Source organism: Rhinolophus ferrumequinum, chromosome 16, assembly GCF_004115265.2.
Source record: "Rhinolophus ferrumequinum isolate MPI-CBG mRhiFer1 chromosome 16, mRhiFer1_v1.p, whole genome shotgun sequence".
Taxonomy (NCBI): Eukaryota; Metazoa; Chordata; class Mammalia; order Chiroptera; family Rhinolophidae; genus Rhinolophus; species Rhinolophus ferrumequinum.
In genome coordinates this window covers 32799444-32818743 of record NC_046299.1, presented here as the reverse complement: position 1 = coordinate 32818743, position 19300 = coordinate 32799444, and the positions used below count along the sequence as shown (strand labels likewise).

General features: G+C 37.6%; 1 protein-coding gene across 1 annotated transcript in view; it reads right to left on the bottom strand.

Annotated features, from left to right (window-relative positions):
- Positions 1-1331: 1331 nt before the first annotated feature.
- RNLS (renalase, FAD dependent amine oxidase) overlaps positions 1332-19300 on the bottom strand; it is a 260375-nt gene continuing 242406 nt past the window's right edge. The window contains 1 exon segment of the mRNA XM_033131183.1: positions 1332-3879. Within this exon segment, the coding sequence (XP_032987074.1) occupies positions 3727-3879 (153 nt within the window). The 3' untranslated portion in view covers positions 1332-3726.

Sequence of the window (19300 nt, the reverse complement as noted above, 5' to 3'; positions counted from 1 at the left end):
AGGTTTGATGAGGCTTTTTCCTCTTTCCAGAGACCACTTTCTGTGTTCTACTGAACCTTCTCCACAGAAAGGACTCCCCTGTCCAGGCCACACTGACAGGCAGTTTGGATCCCTGGACTCAGCCAGGTCTGTCCATGTACAGTGTGGAGGGATGTGTTTGCCTTATTCATCTCTGCAACCTTGCAGGGACCCTCTGTCTCCCAAGAAAACATAGTCCTTTCTCTTACGATTCCCCAGCTTCATGAGTTCTCGCATCTTACTCACTGCCTGCCATTACACCAACATGTACCTTGACCCTGCCTCCCACTCCATGTGTCTTCCTCCATCTTTAGGTGGAAATTGCTAATTATAGTCCATTTTGTCCACTACAGAGCCTGTTTCGATGCTCTGCATGTATTTTGTAGATTATTAGCACTGAGAACCAGTTTTAAATTCTTGTATCACTCTTGAAAATCAAAATAATAATTATCCGAGCCACTGAATAAAAATCAGGATTAACTGTTTTAAATTTTAGACAAAAAAAATATTAAAACAAGGAAGGAAAGATACTGTGAATCATAATTTGATTGTATTCATATCCCAGGTTACTGAGAATGGAGAATTGAGCATAGGGGAAGAAGCAGGAGAAAAAAATAGAAGGGGGGAAAGAAATGATAGAAGAGAGAAGAGGGAAACAAAACGAATAGAGAGACAAAGAGGAATACAGAAGGAAAGGATGAATGCAGTCTGTAGCTAACCAACTACTGCTGGGGTGAAATTCAGTGTCATCGTGATGCAGCGATTTCTCATAGCACGTGCCCCACCCCCCCAAAGGAAATAAACCAGCAAATGAAAATACCAGGAATATAAATCATTTATCCAGTACTTATGGAGGCTTTATTCCATATGAGACTCCTGTATATATCACATCAGGATTAGTGTTAGCTCTCTGAATCAATAAGAAGACCGCATGGTGCTGACTGTACCTCTAACTAATATTTCAGTTCAGCTTTAATTATCATGTTCATCTGGAAGCAGCATGGTGCCACATAAACAGAAATGGGTCATGGGAGGCCTGGGTTCTTGATCTGGCATCTCATTATGTGACTATGGTTGGCCAAGCTCTGTGCCTCGGTTTCTTCATTTGTCAAATATGAATAAGAATTCCTTGCTCACACACACACACACACACACACACACACACACACGGATCAGTGTAAAATGCCAGATACATGTAAAATTGACCTTACATTTTGCTTTACTTAACAAGATAGTGGGTAGGCGGGGGTGGGGGTAGGGGGTGGGGATGATGACATTTTGCACAGGAGGCTTGGTGACTCAATGAAGTGTCATTTCCACCCCCCTCAGTAATATCTGGTCTGGGATTATTACTGCTTTCTTGATGTTTTTAGACATACTTTTCCCCTTCAGAAATGCCAAAGGTGAAAAATACTATTCGACTGCTATAATTTGTCACCCTTGCTACCTGAGCAAGACGTGCATAGACAGTTTAGTAATTAAGCTTTTCAACACTGCATCATAAAGTTTTATTCCAGCAAAGGCTATATTTATCAGCTAACAAGTATTAAATCACCCCACTGCTCAAGCCGTTTCTCACTTGAATATGCTCCTTTCAAAACAGAACAGCTTTTCCTTGGCTGGCTTGATTAATAAATGTTCTTGTTTGGAAATCTTGTGGCGCAGTGTGGTCCCATGGGGCTGACAAACATACACCTTGGCCGCTATTCCAAATGGTGCAGACCCCTATTTCTCAGGGGAGCTTGATACTTTAGCCCTGGGTCTTTTGGGGCATTCTGGCCATCTGAGTTTTCTGGCCTTCTGGGATGGCTTCCAGCACAAGATAATCCCATCTCCATTTCATTTCTACGTGGAAAGAGGTAATGAAAATGAAGAACACGAGCATTTGATACATTTTACTTCCTTTGTGGAACATCAGGGAATTGGCCTGTTCCTATCAGAGACAGATCTAAATGTAAAATGAGTTTTCAAAATGATTAGCAAAGTAACAATGATACACATTTAAATCAGGGTTGAGTTTTTTCTCATATTGCCATAGTCTTCTCAAAACAGATACAGAATTATTAGGGAAACACACTTAGAATGAATAGATAATCAAAGTCGTCAGTAATGGCTTAGACGAGTTCTGTCTTTAAGTAACCCATAACCTTTAGAAATTGTTGTTTTTTTCTCTCTCTTTTTTGGAGGATATACATTTATGAGATGACTATAACATTGTTCTTAAAGCTTCAGGATGCTTTCAGACAAATAGCTCCAGAATTACGTTAAAAACAAAATAGTTACTACATCTAAATGATTTTTCTACCATATTTTAAGGGTAAAATGAAAATAGAGACCAATGTTAATCGAATATGGGACAAAATAATGAAATAAATCTCCACATTTTTCACCACATCATACCAGAGATCGCATTAATTTCCCTTCTCTGCTTTCAAAAGTAAGTGATATTAGCCACATGTAAGTACTTCAACTTTTCATCAATTGATTGCTAAAAGGACACATATAATAACATTCTATAGAATCAGAAAACCCATTTTGTAGATACATAAGTGAGTTCTGCCCACACCTGTGTATGTGTATGTCTGATTAGTGGGCATGTAAGTGTGAAACTTTAGGTACTACCTACCAAATTAAGTTTTTTGTTGAGCTTTTCTTAGTTTGAGAGGCTACAAATTTTTTTCCTTTCAAAATGATAAAATAGGACTCACCATTTTGCTTTCTGCATTAGCAACAGATAGCTTATTTGGAAAGCTGAGGATCAATTTCTCTCCAGCTAGGCAGTCACAGGGTTGTCACTGAAGCATGTGGGTCACTGAACCCCTAAGTTGGCAAATATTGAACTACTTTAAGTACATCTATTTTCTAGTTCAGTAATTTTTTTTATTGTATTAAATTAATTAATCTTGACACAGTCTAAATTCCATTGTACATACTGGAATACATATAAAGGTAACAGCAGCAGCCATATAGGATAACAAAAGGTACAGGTTGACATATTTTCTCTCAGTTTCTATTTAATTTTTACCTTCCATAATAAGACAGGGTTTTTTTTAAGGTTAAAAAGTACTGTGTGACTTGGAAAGTCAAGATGAATCTGGTTATTTTCTTAAAATTTGAAGAGAGGTTATTTCATCTGTCAAGTTGCCCTCCCAACTACAATCCTAGAGATGAGGACATATATGACTACAATTCAGGATCATTTAATAACTCAGAAGATAAATGAGTAACAAAAATTACACTCTCTTATTTACAGTTTGGAGGAATCTTATAATTTAGCAGTTTGCAAAAATATTAAATCAGGGTATACTTGAAGATTAAAAATGAGGCTTTGATAGCAAATATTCTTTATTTGGAAGTGAAATTTTCAAAAGAATAATAAAGGTTTGAGAACATGAACTGTTATTTTAATTTGACTAATTTTGGGGGAGGGTCATTTGTTATTCTTAAACACTACTTTTCCTCCAACAAGTAGTAGTCATGGCAACTCAGAAAAATGGCAAAAGGTATAAAGTCCAAAGAATTTTTATTCTAGCATGGGTTGTAACTATCAAAATTATAAAATCAATTTTATGCTCTATATAAAAAAATGACAAGTGAAGAACAATTTTCCGGTAATTTCTCTCAACAAAATAGAAAACAAAATAATCAATAACAGAAACTTGTGAAAACAAAATCCCAAAGTACATGTAGAGAATAAGAATACAGATACTAAATATGATTCTTTAAAGCTTCCAGAACACATAAGGCAGAAGCAATACAGCCATCAAAGTTGGAGTGGGTAAATCCATCCCCTCCACACACAAGGAAAGGTTTGCAATGAAGAGTCATTTGGCCAGGATAGTTGGCAGCAGCATGTGTAACCTGAAAAAGTAAAACAAAAATAAAGGCAGGATTGCAACTGACATTCTGTGCTGTGTTGTGCTGTCATGTCAACACCTACCTGGGGAAGGCTTTTCAACCTGGAGAAATCAAGATGTCTCATAAGAAGCAATGGAAAACAAAACCAAGACCCCCTTACTCGGCCCCCTCACCCGAGTGTTGACACTGACATTCTGACACATTTTTATTTTCAATTATTTGATAAGATAATCAAAAGTGCATTGCACTTCAAAATTAGGTCATGATATGCTCAATTAGTTGAAAGTACAGTGATTTTTTTGTAAGAAGGAAATGATATTCCTGAAATCATTCAGCAAGTATTGAGTCCCTGCTATGTACCAGAAAAGGTGGATTTAAGGGCTGTGTCCTTAAGGAGTTTCCAGTTTAGCATGATTGCCGGCACATAACAGTGGCACATAAGGGCTAAGACAGAGTGAAGGAGAGGGTGCTACAGGAACACATGGGAGTGGGCCCAACCCAACACACCTGCACACAGAAAGCCTCAAAGGGGAGGTGACTGGTCATTTCACTTGAGTTCTGGTGGATGCATAAGAGTTTGCCAGTCAAGGAAACAGAGATAGAGCTTTCTAAAAAGAAGGGGCGTCATGTGTGGATGCCTACCGTCTATGGGCATGAGGGAATAAAGTGTGTTTAGGAAACCGTGGGGCAGGTCACTGTGTGTGTGTGTGCACGTGTGTGTGTGCATGTGTGTATTAGAGGAGGAGGTTGACTGGGGAAAGGGACATGGCCAAGAGGCGAGATAAGAGAGATATATAGGGTTTCAAAATTAAAAAGTATAAAACAAATTTAAAAATCTACTAAAATGTCATAAGTCGTGAGTCAAAAAGGGGAGAAACAGCTGAAATCTGGAATTTATTTTATTTTGTAGAAAGAACTAGGTTTATAATATTGGAAATGATGAAAGATGTATGTAGAGATTATTTTCTGGAAAAAAAAATTCTGAAAATTAGGATGGATGTGGCCAATAAACATTGACAGCCAGGAGAATAGGTCAGAGGGAACGCAGTTATCTTGGGCACTGAGATGGGTTGGCTTCTGAAGCACCAAAAAAACCACATCACACAAATTTATTATAAAGGCCATCTCACTTGGGATTGCTTCCCTAGACAACTTCAGGGAGCCCCATTCACATAGACTGCAATCGGCAGTTCTGGTCTTCCCTGTACAGTGTTTTCATGAAGAGTAATAAGATTTGCTTGTTTAAAAATCACACGAAAAAAGTCAAGAAATGTAATACATGGATTATGGAGCTGAGATTTTGGTTCTAGATAGGCTGAGTTAGTATATGCTTTCACAATTTTTTAAATCACAGAAAGTTTGCCTAAGTATTCTTTATTTATACACCATAGTTTGCTTTAAAAAAGAGGAGGTACAATTATTTCTTTGTTGAATCTCTAAAGATATGGGCTTTTAATGACTTGTGTCACTCGGATACAAATGTGAGATGTTAAGAATATCCTCTCACTTTTCTGGAGGTCACTTGATAACAATTTCATCTATCATAGACATTGCAGATAATGTTTTTTAAAAAAATTATGGCATAGTTTTAATTTATTATGTTGAATCGTAACTTAATTTTGTCCCAGCTTTATTGAAGTATAGTTGACAAATAAAAATTGCATATATTTAAGGTATGTATCTTGGTGTTTTGATATACATTGTGAAATAATCACCATAATCAAGCTAATTAACATATCCAATCGCTCACATAATTACTTTGTGTGTGTGTGTGTGTGTGTGTGTGTGTGTATGTGTGTGTGTGAGTGACGTATTTTATGATCTATCCTCTTACCAGATTTCAAGTACACAATACAGAATTGTTAACCATAGCCACGTTTTAAACATTAGCTCTACAGGGCTGATTCACCCTACGTAACTTTTGACCAACATTTCCCCTTCCCCCCAGCTCCTAGCAATTTCCATTACTTTTTTCTTCTACCAGTTTGACTATTTTAGATTCCACATCTAGGTGAGCTCATGCTGTATTTGGTATTTGTCTTTCCATAGCTGACAATCTCGAAATCAGCAGAAAAGATCTTTGAGTGGCTAAAATGGACAGTACATAGTGCAGACACTGAGAACAGATTGGAGCATTCAATCAGAGCTTTAAAACTCCTGCTTTATATGGAATTTTAACAAGCTGGATTATTTGATTTGTCAGTAAAACACTAAGGGAGCCAGAACACCGTTAGGTTCCTATATAAATCAGCAATTTTAGAATGTGACAACTGATAGTCTAAAAGCAAAGGATGCTGTATAAACATTCAGAAACCAGACAGGCCTGGGAAGAAGGCTGGCAGTCTGGGGCGAGTAAGTGGAGGGGAAAATAACTTTCTGGTTCTTAATAGGCTCCAAGGTTGCCAGCTATTTGTTTTCCTGTAATCATTAATGCTCGTCTGATGGCCCCAGTATTCAAGAACCAATTCAAATATGCATAAAGTATTACTTGTTAGCATTACTTGAATGTCCACTGCATACCAAACGCTTTACATGCAAACCCCATTTAATTCACAAAGCAACCCTATGAGGTGGTTACTATTATTCTCATTTTATAAGGTGAGAAAGCTGAGGTTCAGAAAGATTGTAACTTGCCCAAGGAGAGAAAACTAGAAGGTGAAGAAACAGGTATTCAAACAGAGCAGGCTGATTCCAGAACTCACCCTTTCAACACTTTCAGAAATAGTTCTATAAAGACATGATTTAAGTGAAACAAAACAAAAACATTAGAAAGTGTGATAGTGTGATTTATAAGAAATATATATTTGGTCATTTAGATGTATATCTGGTGTTCAGCGACAACTCCTGACTCATAGCTCCCAAAACCGTTGGAATTTTCTAAGTGTTGAGAGTGATGGAGGTGTCTTTTGTTACGTTAATGAGGCGACTTTTGGAAAGCAGCTAAGGATGGGGGCTGGTTGCCAGCGGAGCCAACACTGTGATTCCAGGGTTGCTACTTTCAGTCCTAACCCCTCCTCCAGGGAGAGGAGAAGGGCTGAAGATGGAGGTCAAGGACTATTGGTCAAGGATTTAGTCAGTCATACCTATGGAATGGAGCCGGCATGAAAGCCCAAAATGATGGGGTTCGGAGAGCTTTGGGGTTGGTGAACACAAGGACATTATCTAATGATCTAGCAAGTAACACGTTTCTCTGAGTTCTGTGAGCCACTCCCGCAAATTAATTGAACCCAAGGAAAGGGTCATGGGAGCCTCTGATTTATAGCCCATCAGTCAGAAACACAGGTAACAACCTGGGGTTTTGACCTGCTTCTGAAGGGGTGGGAGGGGGCAATCTTGTAGGACTGACCCCTCGACCTGTGGAATATGATGCTATCTCCAGATAGATAGTTAACAATTAAGTTGACTTCTCGGACACCCTGCTGGTATCTGAGAGTTGTTTGTTGGTGTGGGGGAACCCCCCTCAACATCAATGTTGGAATTGCTACCAGGATATATTTAGATAGTCACATAGTTTTATGCATCTGGAAGATTCATATAAATGATATTGTATATATATATATATATGTATATATATACACACACACATACATACACACGTGTGTATCTATATATGTATAATTTTTAAAACAAAACAAAAATGATAGTCACTCAATTTTACACATCTGGGAAATTCACATAAATGGAATAACTCATTCATGTGTATTCATACATATACGTGTGTGTCTATCTGTGTCTAATTTATACACACATATATAAATCTCCATTTGTGGTAAAGTTTTGATACATTCCCATTGATATCCCCGTATATATAAGCCATGGCACTATCAAACATTATACAAGTATTAAGAAGGAGGGAGTTTAAGAGAAAAAGTTCTGCTCAGGGGTGAGCTGGTAATTCATCAGTGCTATGTAATTTCATTTGATGGGTGGTAAATGCCAGCTGCCAGATCACATGACTGGAAAACTGGGCCACCGATCCGCCAGTCTGAAGTTTGGATAAAATCAATCTCGCTGCATTGAGGTGGAATCGCTCATTTTGCAATTACCCAATGAAGAAAATATGAAAACATGAAGTGTATGTTGGCAAGCTCCTTCATCCATGTGAAGTAGACAGCCCTGCAGTGGAGGAGCACATAATTGTCAAAGCCACAATCTCTCACAATAATGCAGCCTTTGGCTATCCTTCCAGCCACAGTGAGGAACCACAACTCAATGACTGTGTTTAAGACAGATGTCAGGGCTGAAACAACCCCTTGGAAATCCAGGTTGCTTCAGCTCACATGTGTGCCAGGGATGGTCAGAAGGAGCTCTCACTGCAGAAGCTCATGCTGCAGAGTCGCTAATGTAATGTTTCTGTAAACTCAGGTGATGACTGGACTGTACATATAAATTCAAAGTAGAAAAACATTTTATTTCTAAGCTATTTAAACCCACGTGAATGCGCTTTGTGACTTCTCTCTACCTGCAGATTAAAATGCAAACTCCTCATCAAGCCTCATCTCTTGCCATTTCTCTCACCTTTTCCACATGTCCTATTTCCATTCAAACTAAGGTTCTTCAAACACATCTTTCTTGGTTGTGCTTCTGTGACTTTGAACAAGCCATTCTGCTTGGTGATGTTGTATTGTTCCCTCTCTTTTCTGCCAAGTAAATTGCTCATCCTTCAAGAACAAGCACAAATATCACCTGCTCTGAGGTTTTCTTGCTCTGCCAGGCAGGGTAAGTGCCTTTTCAGCATGTTATTTATATCTATTATGCGACTTGCTATTTTATACTGTAATTACGTCCGCGTCTGTCTCCCTTCCTAGATTGCCTGCCCCTAAGAGTAAGGACTGTGATGCACTAATCTTTGGACCCAAGGCTGAAAATGGTGCCTTGCCCCTCCTAAGTGTGCAATAAATGTTTATTGAGTTAAAAAAAAAAAAAAGAATATTGTCCACACAGTTTATCAAATGAAGGTCTTCACAGGTGACCATCGACACAAAAAGTGTTGTTCAGAGGCTCCCTAGAGCTGGCAGAAACTTGTGTGGGAGAGATACTGTATTTATTAGGTTGGTGCAAAAGTAATTGTGGTTTAAAAGGTTAACATAAATGCAAAAATCACAATGACTTTTGTACCAACTTAATAGAATGCTCTCCATAATGATGAATGGAGGACTGTCCTCTTGTCTTTTATTGTGAACTGCTTTAGGGGAGCATCTTATATGTCATGTATTAAGTTGAACTGCATAAACTTGCTGATTTTGTAAGTCAGAAATTATCAATTTTTATATGGCTTAACCTAATAGCTTTTTGTATCCTGATCATTAATTGCAAAAAATTCATGCAAAAAAAAAAAAAAGTCCGTTTGGTGTGAGAATGAAATTAAAGAAGAAAAGAAAGAGGAAGGCAGACAAGTAGGCTAATGGGTATTTCCACAAGTGACAGTTGATAATTAGCAAAAAACAAACAAACAAACAAACAAAGAACAACCTCAGTGACACACATGACAATGAGCATTCTTCCTTCCATACCTATGCTGGCAGCTAATGCTTGTCCTTGGGCTGAAAGACATCAACCCATATAGAATAATCTTCTTGGTTTGGCCTATAAAAGGGTTGTATTTTAGGCTGACCAGTTCTAGTTGGCCATCCAATCCATGATTTGGTTACTTAAGACCAACCTTCTCCGAAATATGGCACTAAGTGATGTTCGACTGGCTAGACAAGAATTAAGGTCTCATAAATTCTAATCCTGGATGTGAAACTCACTTGATGACAGAACTTGGACAATCTGTGAACAATCAGATTCTTGAGGGCGCATCTCTTCATTTGTTATGGGTGTAAATTATACCGCATTTCAGTGAGTCTAAGGTTCCATCAGTCTAAGGATACCAATATTTTACATATCAAAGAGAAAGGGAACAAAATGGTGTCAACATAACACAAAACTTTATTCTTCTATACTTACTAAAAAAGTTCTTTTAGACTTATCTACATGTAGATCGTTTGCAAGCATAAAAAGGACATAAAAGAGGAATATATTGGTTAAGCCTTTCCAAAAACTTCCTATTCAGAGTTCAGCTTCTCTGAGGCACTCTTTAGCTCAGAGGTATTGGTGTCCGCCGTCCTCCTGACACCGTCTGTCCTCTGTGCTGGCTAGAGCACTGGTGATGTTCATTTCTTACAAGAGTGCTCCACTGAATTGCTCTTTTTGGGGCTTTTTTTGTGAGGCACTGACACCTATTTGTAAGCTCTGATTGTGCACTTTCTCTTTGGTAGGAAAGAAAGGTTTCCAGACAGCAACTGGGACTCATATTTTTTTCTCCTGAAATAATTTGTTAATTTAAATATCAAGGAGTTGCTTTTGTGGTCCCGCTGTTAGATCACTAGAAATAAACAGATTCACATGTGTGAAAATGACATCCTGGCTGTCCTGCTGAATACCAACTTCATGGCATCTTATAGTTGATGACATATGGCCAGGAAAATAGGATAAGGGGAGAAGTAAGTCAAAAGATAATAAGTAGGATTCTTCAAGGAGGGTGTTTTCTGGTAACAGCATCTGGGAGTCAGGACTTCTAATATCTTCAGGGTTGCTGGTTTAAACCTTGCGTTTTCTCAGTTCACCCAAATGAGCAGCCTCAGGTGAAACTCACAGAGATAGACTGGTCATCAGAGAATCGATTTGTTCATTTACAAAGGTAAATGTACCGATTCTAGAACCAAATCTGCTTGTCTTCTCAGACCATTCATCTTAGTAGGCAAATTTCCTCAACTGTATCATAGATTATAGGGGTGACACACGTGTGGCAACTCCTGATAGACATCACTAATCAATTGTGGCATTCTTTCCCACTGAGCCCAGAAGTGGCCTCAGCATTCTTTTTACTTCATTGCTTCAGGCAGCCACTACCAGTCAATTGGAGTTGGCACGCGAGAGGAATCCTATATACCAATCTAGGATTAGAAGATTGAAAAGCAAACATGTAATTAGAAATAAGGGAATTAAGTATTCTTTTCTGGGGTGTTTTTTTCCCCTATTTTTTCCATTAAGCCGGGATAGTCTGATGCATTGCCTTTCTCCAAACCAGAGATATGTCAATGCCAAGAATTACAATCACATCAGGAGCCATTTCCTCTAGATGACGCTGGAGGCCCAATCCCAATTCCTCCTAATAACCTCCTAATGACCTCCCTCCAGACCACTGCCCTTCCATGGGTCATTTCGGGGCTTTGACTGCTGTGTGAAAATAAAATGCAGGTATTTTGGCTACAACCATAGTTCTACAAAATTACACACTAAAAATATCAGGGCTTGTGGGAAAAAGCGAGTGAGGGCAGATGACTCAGAACCTATGGAACTTTGAACCGCGCACTAACAAAACAATAAGCATCATAGTAAAGTGACATCATAGCACAGTTAATATGCTCCCAGACTCTGCATCTTGCTACAGTGATCCACCCTTTGCAGCCTCACCCCTGGGGCTTGTGCTTCCTGCTTGGAGATGCAGTTGCTTCTAAAAGAGACTTTGATCGAAGTTAAAAATGTGATCCACGAGGTAGTCTTCTTCATGAATCTGTCACTTTAGTAAAGAGGTGATGTATTTGTGGTTTTTTCATCAGCACTTGCACCTTTGCTGAAGAACTTAGCATGGAAAACCCAGTGGTTCTTTAGGCCTCTTGAAACAGCCACTATTTACACTAACGGAAGGCCCCTCTGGACATTCTCAGTTTTTTTTTCTTGAGAGCTTCACATTTGCTAAGTCTTTATCTTTGAGAAAACTTACCCTGATGGCTTGAAACCATAAACATGTATGAAACCAATATGATTCCTCTGTAATACTGATCTATTCCTCAATTGCATTTGAGATAATTCACATTTTTAAAGAAAAGTGTTGTAAAAGACTGTAGATAATTTTACTGCTTTCTAAGGTTCCACTACATTCCCAAGGGTCACTTTAATTATCCTTGGCTATGCCTGAGTCTTGAAAGCAGATGGAAATGGTTAAGCCATCACTTGTGCTTCTGATATTCACACTGCACCTTTTCTCTCTCTTTTTTTTTTTTTTTCCCCATCAATTTCAATGTCTGAAGGTGACTCCTTCCTTAAATTGTAGCCGGATTCCAGGGAAATCTTACTGTCTCCTAGTTGCCCACTGACTTGACTGGGGCAAACTCTAAGTAATAATCTCCTTGCACTGGCATTTCCCCTGCGCATTGTGCGTGTGAGGTACCGACCACACTGGCAGTATGAATAGCGAGGCAGGCTGTGATGGTATGGAGCTGATGCATACTTTTCCTCACTTCCTCTCTTCTGCTGCCAGCATAAACCTGAACCCACGCCATGGAACATAAACAGCAGAAATTGAATATTTGGTTAACTTATTCTTTTATAGCCCCTATGCAAAGCTCAAAGGAAGTGGTTCCCAAAAGTCACTCTATAGCAGGAAGAGAAAAAATAAGGAGAATTATATAAACTTTTTTTTAAATAGAGCTAAATGTATTCTATTTATAAATTTGTTATGAGATATATCTTTATTGTGTTGGGGGGTTATTCTTTTCATTAAATTCTTAGAGCTGTTTTTGCTTTTTAAATTGTTATCTGCTGAAGAAAAAGTTAGCAATATTATATAGATTCCCAAAACATTTAGAGGTAATTTACTGGTCCATGAAATAAAAATGCTTGGAACCACTGCACTGGGGCAAGGCGCTTGATGTGGCTCCGCACAGAGTCTGTCAGCCTGAGGAATGTTTCCGTAAGGACGAGGTGGGGGCAGGGGCAGCAAAGGTTGGCATTGAAAAACCATCAGTAATCTCAGCTGATAATGGACGACCTGAGTGTGCCCTTGATGAGTGGATGAGTAATTTTAAAAAATAGAATAAAATCTTGTGTAAAGCTTTTTTCCCAGAAATTTGCACAACCTCTCTTTTATGCAAATATTAATTTAGATAGAACCGAATCTGGGGTAACAAATTCTTTGTTCGTTCACCTGTGGCTAAATATTCAGGTGTTAACCACCAAAGGTGTGATGCAAAATAGGGACTTCAGGGAAAAGACTTGATTAAATATGGAATAAATACCCACTTTCAAATCGCATGCACCTAGAGGGTAAATGTGGTTTGTATTGATTCTCTGTATCCATCTCCGTCTTACCATATTCCCAAGGCATTGATCATAAGCATCTGTCATATGCCTGTTTACAAAAACAGGAGCAATGTAAATAAATAAAGGAGAGACCAGAACTTATGCTGATGTCAATGAAAATGTCTGTTTACACATTTATATATGGGGGAATGCGTCCAGGCGTTTTGAAAAAGATGGGACTTCAGTATTGTGTCAATAATGAAAAATACTGTCAACCCCTAAGCAAATTTCCATTATATAGGAAAGGAAGATCTGGGAAGTGAAAGTTGAATATAGATTTTTTTTTAAGAGTACAAAATATTTTCTATTGGCCAAATTAAAAATGTAATATTTCTGTTCCTTTTTCTTATTTTTTAAAAGTCCCTCTGGGGGTTGATGAAAATGCAATAAAATGTTGCTGATTACTCTACACTTAACTTATTGAACTGCAATCTGGTAAGAGATATTATGTTTAAAAGCCTTTTTGAGCGAGCTATGAGGGCCGTGTATCATTCATTTTTGTATTCCCAGCATCTATTCCTCCATTATACATGGTTAATGTTGAATGTTGAATAAATGTTTGCTCAAAGAATGTATGCACGCTGGCCAAAAAGCAACTACAAAGCTAATTCAAACTTTTGAAAGTTTTAAATTCTCGGTTTTCAAATAGTCTTTAAACGTAGGGACTTTTTTTTCTCTATGAAGAATAATTTTCTTTGGTTTCTCAGTCTCTAAATTTTCCTTTCTTCTATCTGAATTGCCCTGCTATTAGCCTCCTTCTATTTTATCGCATGTGACACCTCACCATTCGAACCCAGTTCTTGAGCAGTTGCACTGTCCAGGAGACAGTTACGTGCCCAAGATCCTTGCTCTGACTCTTTTGTTATCACCCCTAGAAAGCTGAATTCTCCGCCTGTAACTCACCTTTTGTAGACTCCAGCCTAAGGCACCAGGAATATCTGAATCAGCCTGAATCTCAAATAGGAAGTAAAGACGGTTTCTTACTCAAATAATTTACCCTCATCTCATAAAATGCCATTGTAAAGAATACCTTGAAAAGTGTGTAAAATATAACTAAACAAGTGTGTATGTGTGAGTGTGTGTATGGTAGAAATATAGAGTTGTTTGCCTTTATTTCAAAATGTGGAGACTATTGTGACACAGTCAATGCTATTTCCATAGCTTATGGCTAAGCTGCAGTAAACGTGCACAGATAAACAGTTCTAAATAATAATTTAAATAATTTCTTTCTCTGGGAGATGGTAAATACAATCTTAAAAGCTATAGGTGTCAGAGAGAAAAGAAACCAATTTTTCCGGGTGATCTGGACAATCGTGATATCTCTATCTTTTTAAAATTCTTTCTTAGAATAGTCCGATTTTTGTGGCACAACCAAAAATCATATACATATGGAGTATATTTGTTATATTGTTAGCAAAAGTGATGATAAGAATTATTTCTGAACTATACATTGCATATTATTGAAGATAAGTTATACTCAGAACTGGGATAATAATGATAAATTGGGGGTGTTCATTATACCATTTAATCTATTTTTAGGTATATTTCCTTAAAATATTGTATCTCTTTTGGACACTGGTGTTTGAGACTCTCAGTCCTATATTATGTTACAGTACTTAATATTCATAAAAAGCTTTATCAACACATGGTTGCTTTTCTGCAGAGATGATAATTTTTAATTGGTTCTTATGTGTGACATTCATCATCTCATGTTGCCTCTGTTCTACTCGTCTCTCCAGTGTTCTATTATGTTTAATGGTGATTTTATAAACTCGTTTCTTTGTTGTGCTTTAGGGAAAGGTTTGCTTGTGCTGTGGATTCCTGGCTACAGAGCTCTGTATCTGGTACTACAAAGAGCTGCTATAAAGCTTCTACTGGTCGGAATACCCTAGGTGTGAAGAAAGGGATGTGGTTTGGTCAGTTCTCAGTGGAGCTTTTCACTTTATTAGTATTTATCTATTTTATTTGAATAAACCACTGGGTAGAGGCAGGCAGAATGTGCCACAAATCAATTATATGATCCATGTAGCAGCTTTAGTGAGCTTGAACTGCAAAAGACATAGTTTGCTGAAATTGTATATTCAATTGCTGAGGTCTACATTGAATCCATTTAGATCTAGTCTATCTTTTAAAGTCCTGAAAACACTGGAGCAATCTATTTTGATGAGGATTTGTTCAGAACAAGCACACAATAAAGAATGAGATGCTGTTTTCTCTAGTACTGATGCAGTAATAATGGACAAACCAATAGTCGTATTGCATTTCCCTTTAGAGTTTTTCATTTAAAAGAAAATTGTTCTGTCCTTCAGCAAATTTTAGTATATTCATTGATTAACTCTTCAAATATCTGTTGTGTTCCCAGTGGTTGCTGAGCATTGTATAAGGGTATAAAAACTAGTTCCTAGCCATAAGGTGATTTAACGACTAGAATCCTTTTGTTTCCATCTAAATGTAAATATTGCGCCACAATTTCTCAAAGGATCCAACTGCTTGGGATCCTGGGATGCAGAGGGACAAAAGTGCTTTTGATTGTGAGTCTAGAGATTAACCTAAAGTCATCTTTTCTACTCAACTGAGCCTAATCACGCCTCTCCCATTTAAGTTAATAGCTGCTCAATTCCTCCCTAATTCAATCTTTCTTCATCCCCTTCCCATTTCTTTTTTCTTCTTGACCATCCAGAAGCATGGCCCTTATTGCTTTCTGGTTCTCATTTACATTGAATGGACCCAACAGCTTTTTGTTTGGGCTGTGCAGTTATGGCAGAAAGATTGCAACCATTTTGATCCTCGGGTCTAGAAGCAACCTTCTTTCTACTTTCAATACTGTGAAAATAAAAGGTTCAATGGTTGTGCTCCTCAGAGAGACAATAGTGGAGGATAAAAAAAAAAGTGGTTTTAAAAGACAGCTTAACTGTGGTATAATTTATATATAGTAAAATTCACCCTTTTTTATGTGTACTGCTCCATAAATTTTGACAATGTACACAGTTATGTCAACTACCACTATAAATAATGTGGAGAGCTTTTCTATCACATCCCCCCCAAAATTTCCCTTTGCCCCTTTGTGATTAGTTTTCTTCTCTCAATCACAGCTCCTGGCAACCACTGATCAGTTCTCTGTTCCTACAGTTTTGCCTACTCCAAAAAGCCATACAAATAGAATAATACAATATGTAGCCTTTGAGTCTGGCTTCTTTCACTTTGATAATGCTTCTGAGATTTATTCATGCTATTGCAAATATTAGTAGTTTTTTCCATTTTATTACTGAGTAGTTTTTATGTATGGATGTACAACAGTTTGTTCATTACCAGGTGATGCATATTTAAGTTATTTCCAGTTTTTGGCCATTATGAATAAAGCTACTATGAACATTTGAGATGTATGGATGTATGTCTTTATTTTTCTTGAGTAAATCCCTAAGAGTGGGGTTGCTGGGTCATTTAACTTTGTAAGAAAAGATGAGGCTGTTTTCCAAAGGGGCTGCACCATTTTGCATTGCCACAGTGATAAGTAAGAATTTCAGTTGCTATACTTCCTTGCCAGCATTTGGTCTTCAGGGTTTTTTATTTGAGCCGTTCTAGTAGGTATGTTATGGTATTTCACTGTAGTTTTAATTTACATTTCCCTAATGACCAATGAAATACAGCATTTTTATTGCCATCCACATTTCTTCTATTTTCTGTGCTGTAAAATACACATAATATAAAATTTTCCATTAGTAACAGCCACTGGCAGACGCTTATCTGTTTTCTGTCTCCATGAATTTGCATATTCTGGATTTTTCATATAAATGGAATCATTCAAGATGTGGCCTTTGTGTCTGGTTTCTTTCACTTAGCATAATCTTTTCAAGGTTCATCCATGTTGTAGCATATATCAGTATTTCATTGCTTTCTTTTTGTCCTTCAAGTATTTAATATGTGCATTTCTATATAATTTCCCATGGCTCCTCTTATTAGAAATACGTTGAAGACATATTTCCCACATAATGATTGAGTTTTAAAAACAGGTATAATGCATTGATTTTTATGGCTGAATGATATTACGTCTTATGTTTATACCAGATTTTGTTTATCCATTCATCAGTACGTTGTTTTCACCTTTGGCTATTGTGAATAGTGCTGCCATGAACACATTTTTCTTGAACACATGTTTTCAGTGCTTTCGGATTTTACCTAGGAGTGAAATAGCTTGGTCATATTGTAATCCCATGTATAACTTGCTGAGGAATCACCAAATTGTTTACCACAGTGTTTGAACCACTTTATATTCCCACCAGCAAGGCACAGAATTCCAATTTCTCTCACCAGCACTTGTTCTTTTTCCTTTTAAAAAAATTATAGCCATTTTAGTGGGTATGAAATGGTGTTGCACTGTGATAATTTCTATTTCCCTAATGCCTAATGACATTGGGCATCTTTTCCTGTGTTTGTTGACCATTTGTATATCTTCTTTGGAGAAATATCTATTCAAATCCTTTTGCCCATTTTAAAAACTGGATTGCGTAGTTTTTTTTGTTGAGTTGTAAGGTTTTTTAAAAATATATTCTCAATAGTTGAACATTTTCAGCAAAGTGATTTACGAATATTTTCTCCCATTCTATGGGTTGTCTTTTTACTTTCTTGATAATACTTTGATGCACAAAAGTTTTGAATTTCGATGAAGTCCGAAATTCCTATTTTTTTCTCATAATGGGTCCTTCATTATCTCTTGTTATAGCCTTTGTTTTAAAGTATATTTTGTATGGTATAAATATTTCTACACCAGCTTTTTTGTTTGTTTGTTTGTTTCCATTTTCATGAAATATCTTTTCCCATCCCTTTACTTTCAGTCTCTGTGTTTCTTTCTATCTGACATGATTGTCTTCTAGGCAGCATATGTAAGGGTCTTCTTTTCTTATCCCTTTAGTCATGTTATCTTTTGATTGGAGCATTTAATCTATTTACATTGAAACTAATTGTTGATAGATATGTAGTTATTGCCATTTTATTATTCATATTTTTTATCTTTTTTTTTTTCCTTTTTGTCTTGAAGAAGTCCCTCTAAGATTTCTTATAATACTGATTTGGTGGTGATGAACTCCTTTAGCTTTTTATTGTCTGGGAAGCTCTTTATCTGTCCTTCAATTCTAAATGACAGCCTTACTGGGTAGAGCAATCTTGGTTGTATGTTGTTGCTTTTCATCACTTAGAATATTTCCTGCCACTCCCTTTTTGTCAGCAAAGTGTCTATTGAGAAATCAGTTGCCAGTCTTATGGGAGCTTCCTTGTAGGTAACTAACTGCTTTTCTCTTGCTGCTTTTAATATTCTCTCTTTATCTTTAACCACTGGCATTTTAATTGTGATGTGTTTTGGTGTGGGCCTCTTTGGGTTAATCCTTTTTGGGACTCTCTGTGCTTCTTGGGCTTGTATCTCTATTTCCTTTGCCAGGTTAGGGAGGTTTTCCATCATTATCTCTTCATATAGGTTTTTAATTCTTTGCTCTTTCTCTTCTCCTTCTGGTACCCCTGTATTGCAAATGTTGTCATGCTTGGTATTGTCCCAGAGGTCCCCTTAAACTATCCTCATTTTTTAAGATTTTTTTTTTCCTGCTCTGATTGGATGTTTTCTGCTATCTTATCTTCTAAATCGCTGATTCAATCCTCTGCTTCATCTAATCTACTGTTGATTCCCTGTAATGTATTCTTCATTTCAGTTACTATATTCTTTATTTCTGACTGGTTCTTTTTTATGTTTTCTATCTCTATTTTATGTTTTCTATCTCTTTGTCGAAATTTTCCCTGAGATCATTGAGCATCCTTATAACCAGTGTTTTGAACTCTGAGTCTGATAGATTGCTTGTCTCCATTTTGTTTAGTTCTTTTTCTGGAGCTCTGTTCTATTCTTTTATTTGGGACATGTTTCTTTGTCTCCCCATTTTGGCTGATATCCTGTACTTGTTTCTGTGTATTAAGTAGGGCTGCTATGTCTCCAGGTCTTTGCATAATGGCTTTATGTAGGTGGTGTGCTGTGGGGCCCAGTGGTGCAGTCTCCCTGGTTACCTGTGCTGGGTGCTCCAGATGTGTCCCTTGTGTGGGTTGTGTGTGCTCTCCTGTTGCAGTGAGCCTTGGTTGCTATTTGCATGTCAATGAGAGGGATTGAGCTTGGGCTGATTGGTTGTGAGGACTGGCCATAACTACAGCGGTGGAGCTGTAGTGCAGGGCTGACCTTGCAGAGCAGGGTTCACTTTAGTAGGTCTCTGCTGCCTGCCTAGTCTTCCCTTTGGGTGTGTTGTTTTTGGACGTGACCAGGTGATGT